At 33.8% G+C, this 16891-nt stretch overlaps 1 protein-coding gene across 2 annotated transcripts in view; it reads right to left on the bottom strand.

The window, feature by feature from the left end:
- Positions 1 to 16891, bottom strand: part of KLHL1 (kelch like family member 1) — a 359488-nt gene that overhangs the window by 193540 nt on the left and 149057 nt on the right. For both annotated transcript variants that reach the window (XM_036121358.2, XM_036121357.2), the window contains exon 4: positions 9348 to 9544. In XM_036121358.2, the coding sequence (XP_035977251.1) occupies positions 9348 to 9544 (197 nt within the window). The remainder of the gene's footprint in view (positions 1 to 9347; positions 9545 to 16891) is intronic.

The raw sequence follows: 16891 nt of genomic DNA, 5'->3' as shown, positions 1-16891 counted from the left end.
ACAGTTTTTAAATAACTGATAAAAAAAAAAGCTAAAGAACTTTAAAGATCATGGATGTATCCTGTATGTATGTATTTACAAATATATTTTAATAAAGAGGTATGAAAAGTAAAATTGGGAACAATATAAATACTTTTAATTATTGTGGAATAGGGATAATATATTCCACTCCAAATTATTAATATTCATTAGATTTCATTTAAGTCAATAAAATTTATAACAGCATAGTTAAAATTATTAATATTTGAAATTATTTATTCATTTATTCTTTCTTTCAAATATCATATTCCTGTACCTAAAATGAGAAAGGTGTGAGGTGCCTGGTTGGCTCAGTTGGTAGAGCATGCAACTCTTGATCTTGGGATTGTAATTTTGAGCCCCATATTGGGTATAGATATTGCTTAAAAATAAAATCTTTAAAAAATAAAAATAAATAAAATGAGAAAGGTGTTATATATTAAGAACTAAGAATACAGAAGTGAACAAGTCAGATGCAGTTTGTTACCTTGTGGAACACGTAATCTAGCTCTGTGCATAGTATTTTTTAAATATTTATTTATTTATTTATATTAGAAAGAGAGAGAGAGACAAGCAGGGGGAGCAGCAGTAGGAAAGAAATAGCTTCTCCGTGGAGCAGGGAGCTCGACTCCAGGCTCCACCCCAGAACTCTGGGATCATGACCTAAGCAGAAGGCAGAGGCTTAATCGACTGAGCCACCCAGGCACCCCCAGCTCTGTGAATTAAAATATTACATATTTAGAGTAACTTGGGGTCTGCGGGGAAATACCTGATAATCTATAAGAAGTTATTTTTTCCTTAAATTTTTTCTGGTTGTACAGTACATTTCTAAAAGCATTCCTTTAAGGAAATGATCTGCCCCATCTCAACTCTGCCCTACATACAAAGGGCAGACTGTTTCTCTTCAAGCAAAGATGGATGTATCATGTTTCTTGTGAACTATAATCGATCCCTCTACCTTTTATTCCTCTTTAAAAAATTACTGTCAAAGATCTTTAAGCACAAGTATAGTCCTTAACTGAAAACTGACAATAAAAGAAAAATCTAAAAGAGAAGCATAAAAAGAAATTAGTTTCATAATATGTGATTCATTACCTCATCAGAAAATATAAATACAAATATTTTACATGAGTTAATGAGGTGCAAATTATTTTTTTTTTTTAAGATTTTATTTACTTATATGAGAGAGAGAGAGAGAGAGAGAACGAGCAGGGGGCGGAGCAGAGAGAAAGGGAGAAGCAGAATACCCACTGCATGGGTGGCCCCATACAGTGGTTGATCCCGGGTCCCTGAGATCATGACCTGAGGGGAAGTCAGACCCTTAACCTACTGAGCCACCCAGATGCCCCAGAGGTGCAAATTATTATAATAAAGTGAAACTTTCATATGCATAAAAAATCAGAATTTTTTTTCACTTGATCAAAAGCATATCACTGATTTCATTTGTTGAAGAACTTGTGTTTTGCAAACTGAAAAGGACACTGTAGCCAAAAAATTTCTGGCTTTCCTTTCTCCTGACATCACATAAGAAGCCCTTTCAGGACTATTTTAATAATATAGTAATATTACTTGTTACAGAAGGGAATTCTATAGATTAAGTGATTAAAATAATTAAACACTTGGGGACTACTCACAAATTACTATGAAAATCTTTTATATGTGTGCTTGTAGGATATTTTGTAACATTAATTCCTTCTTGATACTTTGTTAGTTCTGTTGCTATAGCATCAACTCAAGACAACAGTAACTACACAGCCATCTATATCTGCTGGACAATAAAGAAAACCTAATACATTTTTAATAGTAGATTCTGTGTGTGTGTGTGTGTGTGTGTGTGTGTGTGTGGTGATTTTATACAGCTATTGCTATATCTTTGTTTTAGAAATAGCTCAGTAGGAGAAATGAAAATAAAATTAAAATATGCAAATGACACCATCTTTAAATGAATAGAATACTTTTCAAGTAGATGAATATTATTATCTTCAACATCATCAACATCAAGAAAGTGGAAGGATAAGTTTCTTAAAATAGAATTAGCTTCAGTTTGGATACAAAAACCTAAAAAGGAAACATATTTGAAGAGCATCTGAATAGAAGAAATGGACTGTATTTAAAATGGACCCTTAAAAAGCTTATAATTTTCATTGCATACTCTGTGATTATGCTTAATTAGTCTTTGAAATTGTCATAAATGCATATTTAATTGTGGTTATTTTATGAGCCCTAACAATTACAAAGTTCTGTGTAGTCAAACTGCAATCACATGAGTGAATAATTATGTGTTATAATATTACTATTTATTATACATCTCTATCAGTTTATTCAGCGTAATGTGAATATCCTGTTTGCACATGACCTAAACACAAAAGTCAATTTTTTAAAACTCCACTCAAATCAACTTCATCTTAGCCAGTAGACTAGAATTGTACCAATGACTGAGTTAGAACACGGATGACTGCCTGTAAAAAGTTGTAAGCTTAATTTAGGGACAGAGGAAGTAAAGAAAAACAAAAACAATAGGAAGTTCCTTTCTAGGGAAGCTTCCACATGCTTCCTTACTTCTTGTGATCATCCAACTCTGGAGGCAGTTGTCATCCAAGCCACTCATTGTATTCAACCTTCATTTCTTCAATTAACAAAGAAATGTTGAAAGTCAAATTTTGCCTTTTTCTAACTTGACAGTTGTATATTAACTTAAACTCATTACTCAGACCATGTATGTATATAAGATAATGAAAAGTAGTAACACAATGTAATGAATAATAATAAAAAAGATAACATTCAACACAAATTTTATTACTAATTTATCACATAATAGTCCTGAGAAAACTATGGATGAAAGGAACTTTGTTTTAATGGCAGAAACGCAAAGCAATTTAAAATTAAATTGCAAGTATTCTCCCAATGCAAACTCTAATTTTTTAAAAATTAAATTGCAAGTATTCTCCCAATGTAAACTCTAATTTATGGGTTATTAGAAGGGTTATTGGTAAAGATTAAAAAAAAGGGCATGCTGCTAGCTAGAAACCATAAGAAATGTCAGATATTTCAAAACCATGAACAGAAAGCATGTAAAGTTCGTTCTTTTCCTCCGGCATTGTTGTAATGGCTCTGGAGGACAAGTGAATGATGTATAGGATCTTTGGAGTATGGGACGGACAGGGCAGCTACTCTCACACTGACTCAGGGAGGCTTATGCTCCAGTTCTGAGACTTCCACCTTTCCAGGCTATTGATTGAACATGGTAGCCTCTTGATGAGTCCTATTGCCACGCTTCTGCCTCTAGCTTAAACATGGTGAACTGCTGCATGCCATGCTGGTGGCACTGGGCAGAAAGGAGAGTGCACTGGACAGGGAAAAGAAAACAAAACAAAAACAAAAACTGAGGAACAAAATGTTCATGGAGTTCTGTGCTCTTATCTATGTTTTAGGTTTATAAAATCCATTTGTCTGAAGTAACCCATGTTTTGAAGTGTTCTGGACATCAGAAATCTGATCTGATATAATGGATAAAATGTAATCACTGTGTAATCATTAGCATATTAGATGGAACACCTAATTTGTAGTAAGACAGCACTAGGCTTAAATCCCCATTCTAGCATGTTCTTGATATTATTCTTCAGTAAATTATTGAATACCCCTGAATCTTAGTTTTATCATTTTTGGAATGGGTATTACACATACTTTGCAGGGGTTTTGAAAGGATTAAATTCAGTATGTTTAACACCTAGAACAATACCTGATATATCCTAGGTACACTTAACTTGTAGACCACCAGCACCAGGAGTGAAAAGCATTGCTATCAAACACAGTGGCAGAAGTTAGAGTTACCTCAGTTTCTCTTTTTCTTTCTCACTCACCCAATATACATATAGGCCTCTAGTGAAGTGCCAACCTTTATTCTTAGTCTCTCTTCTTGCCTCCTCCTCATGTCAGTCTGACAACTAGTCTTTAAATTAAATCTTGGCTTTTACTTGCTCAAAAAACTTTCAATGATATACCATTATATTCAATATAAAAACCTGAATCCTTAACAAATTCTCAGTAACCTTGGAAAATTGGCTCGGCCTAAATCTTTAACCTTATCATCCACCTCTCTTCCTTTCTGCTCTACCATCCCATCACACTTGAATTTCCTTAAACAGAATAAGCTCCTTCCCACCTCAGATCATTGGCTCATCATGAACGTTCTCTAGCCAACTTTTCCCCTGATGAATTCTGCCTCATCCTTTACAACTCAGTATAAGGCTGTTTTACTCTTCCATAGCATCTTACAGTCCTTTAGAACAGTTACCATATAAATACATGTATGCAAATATATTATGAATATATATAATTGTCATTTGTAGTAGTAATTTATTTGCATTCAACATATTCATCTTTATTCTAAGGGCAATCTATGTCTATTTTGGTCACCATTGTATCTCCAGTGCCACCTACTATAGTTCCTGGTATAGAGTATTCAACAGTCACTCACTCTTTCACTCAACAATAAATGCTATGCACTTAAGGTACAGATGTTTAAAAAAATGCTACCAAGAAACTGCCATAGTAATGGTAGAGAAGAAAGCAACAAAACAATGACAAAAAAAAATATAAAGCCAGAAACTCATAAGTACTCTAAAGGATATGAAACAGTGTAAGGGTATAGAGATGTTTGGTAGAAGAGTGTTTCTGGCAGAGGGAAGAAAGAGCAAACACAAAGGTCATCAGGTGAGATGCTTGGTGTAGTCAAAAAGCAGTAAGATCGGTGTGGCTGGAACTATGTGAATAGGGAAAATAATGGTAAGAAATGAGAGTGAAAAGAAAGAGGAAAACCATGTGTGGTCTTCTTGAATCACTGAATTCATGAGTGCTGAGAGTCACAATCTTAAAAGACTATCCAAAGGAAATATGTTAATATATTAAAATGTACTAGATACTTTGTCAGGACAAAATGCATTTCCACAGAGAATACTTATTCTATTATAAAGGATTCTGCAATAGAGTTGTGAAGACCAGTCACAAAGACAGAAAAAGGTAATTAATTGTATAAGGAAATTTATAATGATGCCACATAATCCTAAATAGAGGAATACTAAGATTTCAAAGGAGAGAAAGAATGCCATGAAAAGTTTTAAGATATTTCTTAGGCATGGATGAACTAAAACTGGAAACGGAGGGGTTATTTAGAATTAGATACCAGAGATTCCAGGCAAGAGAAAGATCATGAGTAAAGTATAAGTGAAGGGAATTCACAGCACATGTTTAGGAGGGGTGAAGTCAATTCCATTAATTTTTGAGGAAAAATGCCAGGGGAGTGGTTTAGAAGCTAGGTGTAGAGGACTCCAAATATGGAGTGTGAATCTGCTCTTTTGAGATAAGTGTTGGATTAGGAAAACAAGCCATTCTATGTTCAATACAAGAAAGATTTGTGGACAGTGAATTGACAGGTGGTGCAAGTGAAGGTCAGGAACTTTATGTTAATGGTCTCAACCTGCAGTTCTATGTGAATTGTTCTCAAAAGCACTCAGCAAAGGCACTCCATTCCCCAAGAACCTCCAGAAGGTCTCAGTCTCCAGCAGGGAAGTACACCGCTTTCAAAGACTTGCAAAGCAGTTACTTCAATTTTCCATTCGTCCACTTTTCTGCTTTCGGCTGCTTGTGAAGTTGTACCCTGCACCTCTTCCACTTTCCATCCCCTACATGGATGCTTGTTATTGGCAAACTCTAACCGAGAACCAAATGGAGAGAGTATTTCTGGGAGATGCAGTTCCAGGAGTCTCCTCAAAAGGCCCGATGACCTTGGAGGGAAGTGGCAGCAATGATTAGTGGAAATAGACAACCCAGCGGAGAAAGAAAGATCAGATGACTGACATAGACTTCTGGACTTCCCATTCATCTTCACAAAAAGCAAATCAACCTTAGTATCATTCTTTCATATAACCTTTAATTTGAACAGAAGACTACTACTAAAATGAAAAACAGAATGAGAAGCATTTACACAACACTGTTTTAGACAGAAGTCTATTCTAACAAATATGTGAAGATGACTCTTTTCCTGCCATAATATTATTCAGCTACAGGAACCCAAATGTCTTTCAAAGTCCCTTCATATGTCATGATTATAAAATATTTGCTATTCTTGTTATTCTCATCTGTTTCTATTTGTCACTCTCTAATGCTTTTAAAATATGATGTCCAAAATTAAGCACAGGTCTCATAATGAACTCTGACTAATAATAGAGGGGGGACTATTTCCTTCAATTATTTTGTTGCTGTTTATATATTCATGCAGCCAAAGTTTAAATTAATGTTTTAGAATTAGTTTCACACTTCTACCTAATACTGAGCTTCATTCAAAATTTTCCAGTATTTTGCACATGAACCACTGCCAAGTTGGGTCACCTTCCTGAATAGATCCACACAAAATCAATAGCTGAAGCCAAATAACTGGGTGAAATTTCCAAAAGAAAGTTAGCAAAGGATATAAATAGAAAGATGCAGGCAACTAGCAAGGTAAGATCTAGCCATTCAAGGTCAAGTTCATATCTAAAAATTTTAGCAAGGAAATTAAAAATTAGAAAAAAAAGTGTTACTTATAAAATAAACAAATAAGTAATAAGAGCCAATAAAGAATTTAGTCCCAGATGTACCAGGAAACCTGGGATGATTTGCTATATTAAAGCAGTTAAAAAGAAAAAAAACTGATAATATTATAAATTTGCTCTCAAAGCACAGATTGAATAGATTAGATGAGGACACATGGGTGATTAAACAAGGATCAGAAGCAAAGATATGGTGAAAAATTATAACATCAGATGTAAAACAGTCATTTTAAAGTGTTAGAACTGAGAGAAAATAGTGGTGTAGGAAGAAAACTGGTCAGTAAATTTTCTTCACTAAAATGGTAATCTGTGAGCATCTTGAAAATGATGGAGCTTCATGTTTCCAAAAGAATTGGAAACCATTTAATTTTCAACAGACATGACACAACACATAATCCATTCATAGTCTCAAAAATAAATTAAAGTAGAGCTGTTTAGAATGTTAAGAATATTAACTAGAACTCTTTTATATTTTGGTTTTAAATATATTTTACTATAGAATATACATTTTAAAATGTCTAAAGAAAAAATATTGTTATTGTTGTGTGATAAATTGCAGAGCAGTCCAAGCAGCTGCGGGAAAAATGTCTTTATTACTAAATTAATAATTTCAAACTAGACCAGAAGGGACCATTATCCCTCTGGATATGGAGGCATATTGTTCTTTGGCTTAGCTAAGCCAGGAACTCCTAATTGTAATGAAATGTGCATAATTAAATGACTGCAGTTGGACTTTGATATTTTGGCTGATGAACTATTTGTTTACATTGATTTTACATGGTTCATATAATTTCAGTAGCAGTACTATGCCCTGTCATGGAATATTTCAGAGGAAAAATTTGACAATAGAATTAAAAAGCATATATCTCCCTCCTTTCATTTGTTTATTTTCATTTAATTTACTAATCAGCTTAAAGGATTAAAGAAGAAAAATAAAATAATATTGAAATTCTGTATAAGAGTAACAATTGGAAGACTTTTAAATGGCTGACAGTCATTAGTGATCTGAAAAGATGTTGAATCTTAAAATAAGAGTTTTTAATAAGTAGCAACTATAAAGCTTAATGAGATTTAACTCATATAAATTCTTCCCTTGAGTTGGAAAGGGAAAGTTCTATATTCTACAATTGGTTGTTTCAATAATAACAATCAAATCATTAATAATGTTAATAATGAATGGCTAACATTTTATATAGGACTTACTATATGCCAGAAACTAGATTAAGTGCTTTTAGGATGATTATTTCTAGGGTATGAAATATTGTATGAATTGTTATAACTGATTATTCTATTCTAGAAAGGAAATCACATGAAAAAAATCCCACACCACAAAGTTCACACATTTAAAGTGTGCAATCCAAATGATTTTTGGCATCTCTATAAAGCTGTTAAAATACTTATGTATATATAGAAAAAAATCAAAGAGAAGAATATAAATAGATTTAGGGCGCCTGGGTGGCTCAGTTGGTTAAGCGACTGCCTTCGGCTCAGGTCATGATCCTGGAGTCCCTGGATCGAGTCCCGCATCGGGCTCCCTGCTCAGCAGGGAGTCTGCTTATCCCTCCGACCCTCCTCCCTCTCATGCTCTCTGTCTCTCATTCTCTCTCTCTCAAATAAATAAATAAATAAATCTTTAAAAAAAAAAAAAAGAATATAAATAGATTTAAATTATTTTTGGAATATTTACCGAGTGATATTCACTCCATTTAAGCCCATCATTAAAATGGTACAGAAAGTCAGTTATAGAAAAAAAAATGTAGAGTGGTTGGTTTAAACATCTAAATATTTTCACTTACTATAGAAGTTTCCAGGAGTTTTGAAATCCAATATTTACTCTACCAATAAATACTTTACAATATATACTGTAAGTATGATTTTTTTCATCCACAAATCATATAGGCAAAGTCATACCAAACATAATGTGCTACGATGAAAATGTATCAGTGAGCTCAGACTGCTATAACACGATACTACTGATTGGGTAGCTTAAGGAACAGGAATTTCTTTCCCATATTCAGGAGATTGGGAAGTCTAAGATGAAGGGGTAGACTGATTGGGGTCCCTGGTGAAGGCTCTCTTCTAGAGGCTTGCAGGTGGCCACCTTCTTACTGTGTCCTCACAAGGTGGAGAGAGAGAAGAGGCAAACTCTCTGGTATGTGTCCTTATAAGGGCACTAATCTCATCAAGAGGGACCCATCCTCAAGACCTCATCCAAACCGAATTACAACCAAAAGCCCCCACCTCCACATACTAACACATTGTGGGTAGGACTTCAACATTGAATTTTGGTCGATAACAACTTATTCCATAGTAAAAAGGTTGTAAGAAAAAAAGGCAAAAGAAAAGTTTTTTTGTGGCACAGACTGGTCACTCTTTTCTAGAATGAAAAGGGAAAAAAAGGGTAGCTGTGGAAGTAGATATAAAAAGATAGATATGCCAGGAGCAATAAGAAAGATTCACTTAAACAACTTCTAAAATCTTAAACAGTCTTTAATTGCTTTATGGCTTTTTTTACTATTTATAGGCAATGTAGATATAAAGTCCATTATGAATACGCTTTATTTTTTTTTTACTTTGCTATTATAAAATACTATATACTACATTGTACCCCGTAATAGAAATGTGCCAAGCTTGTAGAAGTCATTTTAAGCAGAAAGAAGTCATTCGATGCAAAGACAGTAATTGTTTTAACCTCTGATAATACAGCTCTGCCTCTATGATTAAAATATTAAATCTCCTTACCATTGTATAGCTGTGGGCTACCTTCATTAACTCAATACACCCTTGAGCGTCTGCGAAGGCTCGGATCCCCAGACAGTTGGATGGGTGCAACAGCTTCATGAGGAAGTGGCAGCACACTTCCACTACTTGGGGAAGCTGAAGAAGGCACGCTGCAGCAAGAAGGTTTTCAATGGTGTCTTCCTTTAATTCCAAGCAACCTAAACAGTAGGTGAAGAGAATTACGAACCTGTTTAAACCATGTACCATTGTATTATTTAAAACATTAGGCCAATCTGCTAGAAATGACCTGAACCTAGACCCATAACCAAGATAAATATAACTCACTAAAAGCCAACAACTATTTTAAGCATCTTGCATTTCTTACTTCATGTAATGTTCAAAATCATCTAGTACGTACTAATTACCTGTGTCCACTTCAGAAGGAACTATGCTTGCTCCTTTTGTTGTGAATTAAGAAAAAAAGAAGAGTAAAAAGTAAGTTTCACAAAACGTGTCTACAAGCTTTGGAGAGCAAAGGTTCATGAAGTTTCTGACAATACATTCATGCGTTTATTAGTATGAAGCACCTATGTGTGGATAATGAATATATGTATATAGATAATTTACATATTGTATTTAACTCACCATACCCATGATTATAATTTTCTATAATTTTTCTTTTTTTTAATCAGTTAACCTAAAAAATTGAGATCTTTTAGTGCTTCCTCTTTTATCTAACTACTGGAATAATTTATTAATGAATGGGGCTATTTCTGTAATGTTTGTAAAACATTCCCGTGAAGGCTTCCAGGCTTAACTATTTGGGGTTAGGTTTTATTTAGCAATTTAACACATTTGTTTTAAAGATTTTATTTATTTATTTGACAGAGAGAAACACAGCGAGAGAGGGAACACAAGCAGGGGGAGTGGGAGAGGGAGAAGCAGGCTTCCTGGTGCTCAATCCCAGGACCCCGGGACCATGACCTGAGCCGAAGGCAGATGCTTAATGACTGAGCCACCCAGGTGCCCCGCAATTTAACACATCTTTAATAAGTTTATTCCCCATTCAGATTTTCTATGTGTCACTCAGTATTGAGTGAATATTTCTAAGTCATACAAATGGCTTATTCCATCTTAGTTTTTGTGGCACAGACTGCTACCCTTCACTAGAAATAGATTCACTCATTTTCCTGAACACAGGGCCAGGCCACATGTTAATATCGTGATACCTGTCAATGGACTATGAGTAAAGGGTTGTGTATTACTACCACACCAAGGCATTTACGACATGAATGTGCTTCATCCAAGCTCTCTTTGTCTCCTATCAGCAAAGTAAAGATGACATAAAACCCTGGTGGATGAAGGATGCACAAAGAGTAAGGAGCCTGGGTACCTGAATCTACATCAAGAAGTACTAGTTTCAAATAATAATATTCAATATTTAAACTAATAATACTTAAATAATAAACTCCAGTATGCAAATACATTTTTAGTTTTATTGGTTTATTGGTTTTATTGATTCTTGCAGTCCAATCTACTCTAAATTGTAGTTTTAATTTTATTTTAGTTAGTGTGTATCTAAAATTATGGGAAATTTTTCATACTATGGATTTTTTAGTTTTGCCTTCTGTCATCCTTATTTTGTTAAATTAACCTATTTTTCAGTGGATTGCTTAATCATTTCAGAGACTCAACTTTTTTGGGTCTTATTAATGCATAATATAAAGTAATAGTAATGAACTTGAGTTTTTAGAAAATTCATTTTTATTAATTTTGCTCAGAAATTATTGACCTTGCTAAATATGGAAATTCTGGAAAAGTATTACCTATTTTTATGGAAATGATTCTTCCTCCTTACCTTTGCTTCTTCAGTTTTCTCTTAGACACTATTATTAAGGACTATGTATTGGATCAAATCATTCTCTCCTCCATATCTATAATTTCTTTATGTATTCCATTCACTAATTCTCTCTCCAGTATACTTAATATTTTGTTTAAACTTGATATGTTAAACTTTAGAAATATTTTATTTTTACTTCTAGAAGTTCTCTCCATGAGAATTATTTGTATTCAATTTGTATTTTCATATCTACCTTAAACTCATAGATACTTTTTGCTATATCTTATACACTGTTTAACCTTGACTTATTAAAAATTTAAATAACTTTTAATAGAATTTCTACCAATAGGAATTATTCATTTCACAGAATTTTTAATTAATTCATAAACATCAATTTTTATTCCTGAGTTTTAATAATGTCATTCTTTTTCTTTGATCATGGATTCATTTTATTTCTACTGCTCTGTCTTTATATAACTTTACCACATTCAGTTTTTTTTTAATTTTTTAAAGATTTTCTTTATTTATTTGAGAGAGAGAGAGAACATGAGTGGGGAGAGGGAGAAATGAAGACTTCTTCATTTTATTTTATTTATTTTTTTTTTAAAAGATTTCATTTATTTATTTGACAGAGACAGACACAGTGAGAGAGGGAACACAAGCAGTGGGAGTGAGAGAGGGAGAAGCAGGCTTCCTGCGGAGCATGGAGCCTGATGTGGGGCTCGATCCCAGGACCCTGGGATCATGACCTGAGCTGAAGGCAGACGCTTAATGACTGAGCCACCCAGGCGCCCCAAGACTTCTTCATTTTAAAGTATTTTTTCCTTTATAATTAGTAATCTGTTGGGTGGGGGATAACATTGCTTTCAAACATGACATTTCACCTATAAGTTAACATGTTTAATAGTTAAAGAGTATTATATTTTATTTATGAGTGTCACTGATAGAATAAGATGGCAAAGGAATCTAAAGCATGCTTCCAAGTGTAGCAAGGGATTTAATGAAAAAAGCAGGTAAAGTGGAAACAATAAATTGAAAGGAACAGTGTATAAGAACAAAATTAAAATACTTTTTTATTATGTATTAATTTCCAATTAAATTAGCTACCTAAAGTTTAATTTTAATATAAAAGAGGGACATTATCAGTAATAAAAGTTATTTTTAAACATACAAGATTTTGATAAATGCACAAGGATCCTATTACTCGGATATTATCAACTAATAGAATATTGAGTATCATAGGTCAGTTCAGCAGAGGACACATTTGCCAATACCATTCTTGGAGGTTTTTACATTTCACATTATCATTCAATAATAATGTCAAACAAAATATTCATCTGAAGTTGAAAGATTCATATAAACTCGAATGATTTTAAGATAAATTATGTCAGTGCAGCTATTGATATAGATTTTAGGGTATGATATTATAGTAAGCACCATAATGAAGTATTCTACGGGTTATAGAAACCTGTATTTTATAGATTTTAAATGATTTATGAAATGTGTACCTAAACTTATAAGAATAAAAATATGAAATAAAAAGGAGATAACATGACTACATTAAAATCTGTTATTTATAATTGATTATAAGCATAACAACTTTTTTTTTTAAGATTTTATTTATTTGACAGAGAGAGACACAGCGAGAGAGGGAACACAAGCAGGGGGAGTGGGAGAGGGAGAAGCAGGCTTCCCACAGAGCAGGGAGCCCAATGCTGGGCTCGATCCCAGGACGCTGGGATCATGACCTGAGCCGAAGGCAGACGCTTAACGGCTGAGCCACCCAGGTGCCCCTGCATAACAACTTTTGATATCATTTATATCTTTTAAAATATTGTGATGATTTCAGACCTTCAGAGGAATTTTACCTAAAACTTTCAGTAAGATTGCCAAGAAGATGATTATATGCTTCCTAGCATGGGTCCTGTGAAAATCAGATAAAAGAGATAAATGAAGATGGGGCGTGGCTTTTATAGATTCTGTTTTATTTTGATTTTAGAACATTAGGAGAATAACTTCCTTTAATTTTAACTAATTGTTTTCTGTATTTTAAAGATTTATTTATTTGAGAGAGAGAGAGAGAGCACAGGAGCAGGGGGGAGAGGCAGGAAGAGGGAGAAGCAGACTCCCTGCTGACCAGAGAGTCTGATGCAGGACTGGATCCCAGGACACTGGGATCCTGACCTGAGCCTAAGGCAGACGCTTAACTGACTGAGCCACCCAGGCGCCCCTATTAACTAACTGTGTTCAATAGCAATTATACAGAAAAAAAATTAACACGGTAGCTCTGGCCTACTATTTTTGAAAAGGCCTGCTTGCAAGATTTGCCCTTGACTGGTGTCTGAAAAATTAGATTTCAAAGGGGTCTCCACCATTAACTAATACAAATGGCTCACTGTACCTAAAGTGTTTGTATAAACAATGTGGCTTATGCTGAACACCTGCTTTCCTTCTGGGAGTCTTGAATTTGGGCACATGCTAAGCAGAGGCAGCCTATGTGATCAGATCTCCATAAAAACCCAGGGCACTGAGTCTCTAATGAAACTCCCTGGTTGGCAACAATTCACATGCTTTGTCACATCTCATTGAAGAGGACATGAAGTGTGCCCTGTGTGATTCCACTTGGAATGGAGCTTTTGGAAGTTTGTGCCTTGTTTCTCTGGGGCTTCACCCAGTTCCCTTCCCTGACTGTGCACTGAATCCTTTGCCATAACAAATCGTGACCGTTGGTATGACTATGTGCTGAGTCCTGTGAGCCATCCTAGTCCAGTGATTTACTATATCTGTTGGTAGATGGTTATATTGCTGACAGACAACTGAGCACTGTTCCAAAACACCAGAAAATATTCTCAGCCACGTCCAGCCAATTGCCAAGCCACAAACTTATAAACTAAATAAATGGTTAATGTTTTAAGACATTAGACTTGGGGCAAAAAGTTTGGGGTCAAGCAACTCTTATGCATGAAAAGCTAACTTACAGAACACAAAATAATAAATGTGATGGGCTAATGAAAGAAAAAAGATTACTCAGAATGGATCATAGTCCTAAATGTAAAAACTAAAACTATAAGTCTTCTATAAGAAAACAGAACATTTTTGTGACCTTAAGTGAAAGATTTCCTAAATAAGACATCAAAAACATAATCCACAAGAAAAAAATTGTTAAATTGGACTTCATAAAAATCACTGCAAAGGACAATATTAAAGGGACAAAAAGATGAACCACAGACTGGGAAAAAAATGTTTGCAAAATCATATTTCTGGTAAAGTACTTGCATCTAGAATACATAAAGAACTCTCAAACTCAATAACAAGAAAAAAAAATTTAATGGGCCAATGATCTAAACAGATGTTCCATAAAAGAAGATACATGGATGCAAATGCTCAACATTATTAATGTTTAGGTGGAAGGAAGCTAAAAGCACAATGAAATACCAGTACAGATGCATCAGCACTGCTGGTGGAAATGTGAAATGGTATATCCATGTTGGAAAACAGTTTTACAATTTCACCTCTTAAATGACTCAGCCATTTCACTCCTAAGTATTAACCCAAGAAAAATAAAACAATATGTTGATATAAAAGCCTTGTATATGAATGTTGATAGTGGATTTATTTTGTAATAGCCAAACACTGGAAACAACCTAAATGTTCATTAACAAGTGAATGGATGAACAAATTGTAGTACAGTAGTTCCCTTTATCTGTGGGGGATATTTTCCAAGACCTCCAGGGGATTCCTGAAACTGTGGATTCCTGAAACCATGGGTAGTACTTAACGTTATATATACTGTTTTTTTTTTTCCTATACATACATACTTATGATAAAGTTTAATGTACAAACTAAGCACAGTAAGAGATTAACAAAATAACCAATAATACAATAGAACAGTTATAACCATATACTGTAACAAAGGTTGTGGGAATGTGGTCTCTCTGTACTCTGCTGTACTCACCCTTCTTTTTATGATGATGTAAGATGATAAAATGCCTATGTGATGAGATGAAGTGAGGGGAATGAGGTAGGCATTGTGACCTCACGTGACCTTACTGTTGACCTTCTGACAATGTGTCAGAAGGAGGATCATCTGGCTTGGATAGCTGAAACTGTTGAAAACAAAACTGCAAATAAGGGGGGCTACAATGAAATACTACTCATAAAAAGGAAAGAATGATTGATATACGCAACATCATGGTGAAGTATGTTGAGTGCAAAATAATTATGTTGAATAAAAGAAACCAGACAAAAAAATAAACCTTATGACCCAACTTAATTAAAAGCTTTAAGCATTTACACTATTATGACATAAATCAGATCATCAGTACCTGAGGATGGAGTAGGGGCAAGGAGGGGCAACAAGATGGATCAGAAAAGTGGGTGATGAATATATTCATTACTCTGATTATGGTAAAGGTTTTATGGGGTATACATATGTCAAAAAGTCAAATTGTATACCTTATATATATGCAGTTTATTGTATGTCAATTATTCATTAATAAAGACTTTAAAAGGAATACTTCAATGCCAGCAAAGATGAGTTGGACAGACTAGTACCTATATTTTCTGAAGGCTTTAATTCAAACTTTACTAAGAAAATCACAAAGATACTATATTATAATTTAGAGAAATTGTGTGTTATGTGTTAATTTTTTTCTTAAGAGTTTACAATATATAGAACATATTATATTTATGGCAATTTCATATATGCTATTACCATTTAAAATACCTGATCAAGATATTGTTAAAATAATCTTATAAATGTAAATCTAACATATAAAGTGGTGTGAGTGTGTGTATATGTTAGTATCTTTACCCTCCCAGATCAACCCTTGAAAAGTGATTCAGAGATGTTAAGTCAATGTAATAAGCCAAAGGATATGTAAGTTATTTGTTTGTAAAAACAAATAGTCCAAATTCAAATACTGAATTTAGCATTACACTTCATAATAATTTAGATCATATTTTAGCAGGCACTTCTTCCTTTTCTGTAAAAAAAAAAAGAAAAAGGAGAAAATTTTTTGATTTTCACAGATTACCTATAGACTAATTTTTTCAAGTTACTTATGGTAACTTTGGATGCAAATTTGGAAGATATAAGCATTGTTTGTTTCAAAGAGTTAAAATATTCTATTTTTTTCAACTTGGAATATATCCAATGAAACAACCATTTGTAAAGGTCAGAAGGCACAAATGGAATATTAGTGAGTGTTGAGCTTGAGTGCACACAAATTGAGATACCTCATGCATGATATTTTTTCTTTATATATATATATATATATATATATATATGTTTTTATATATATATATAGAACCTGGCTTTCATAGATAGATAGATAGATAGATAGATAGATAGATAGATAGACAGATAGATAGACAGATAGACAAAACGTGGTTATTTCTGTGACAGTCTTATATGGTAAAAAGGCAAAAATCTGCCAAATATTTGACTTAAAACTGAACCTAAAAAGAAGACATGAATACACTTAATGAAAAAAATCATAATTCTACCATACATTCAAAGTTAATTTTTAAGGCATAATGTTCACAAATGGCTTTAGACATGCAAACAGGGAAAATCTACATGTTTTTACTTTGGGTGCCATAGAAAATTAGCTTAAAAATATCTGATACCTACATGAGACTTTGGATGCCTCCGAGCCTGTGACTATAACAGAAAGTCCTGAGAAAACTTTCCTAAATAGTAAGGACATTGTTATAATCTCTT

The sequence above is a fragment of the Halichoerus grypus genome, chromosome 4 (assembly GCF_964656455.1).
Source record: "Halichoerus grypus chromosome 4, mHalGry1.hap1.1, whole genome shotgun sequence".
Classification (NCBI taxonomy): domain Eukaryota; kingdom Metazoa; phylum Chordata; class Mammalia; order Carnivora; family Phocidae; genus Halichoerus; species Halichoerus grypus.
Note: the sequence above shows the minus strand (reverse complement) of the source record. Positions and strands in the feature narration are given on the sequence as shown.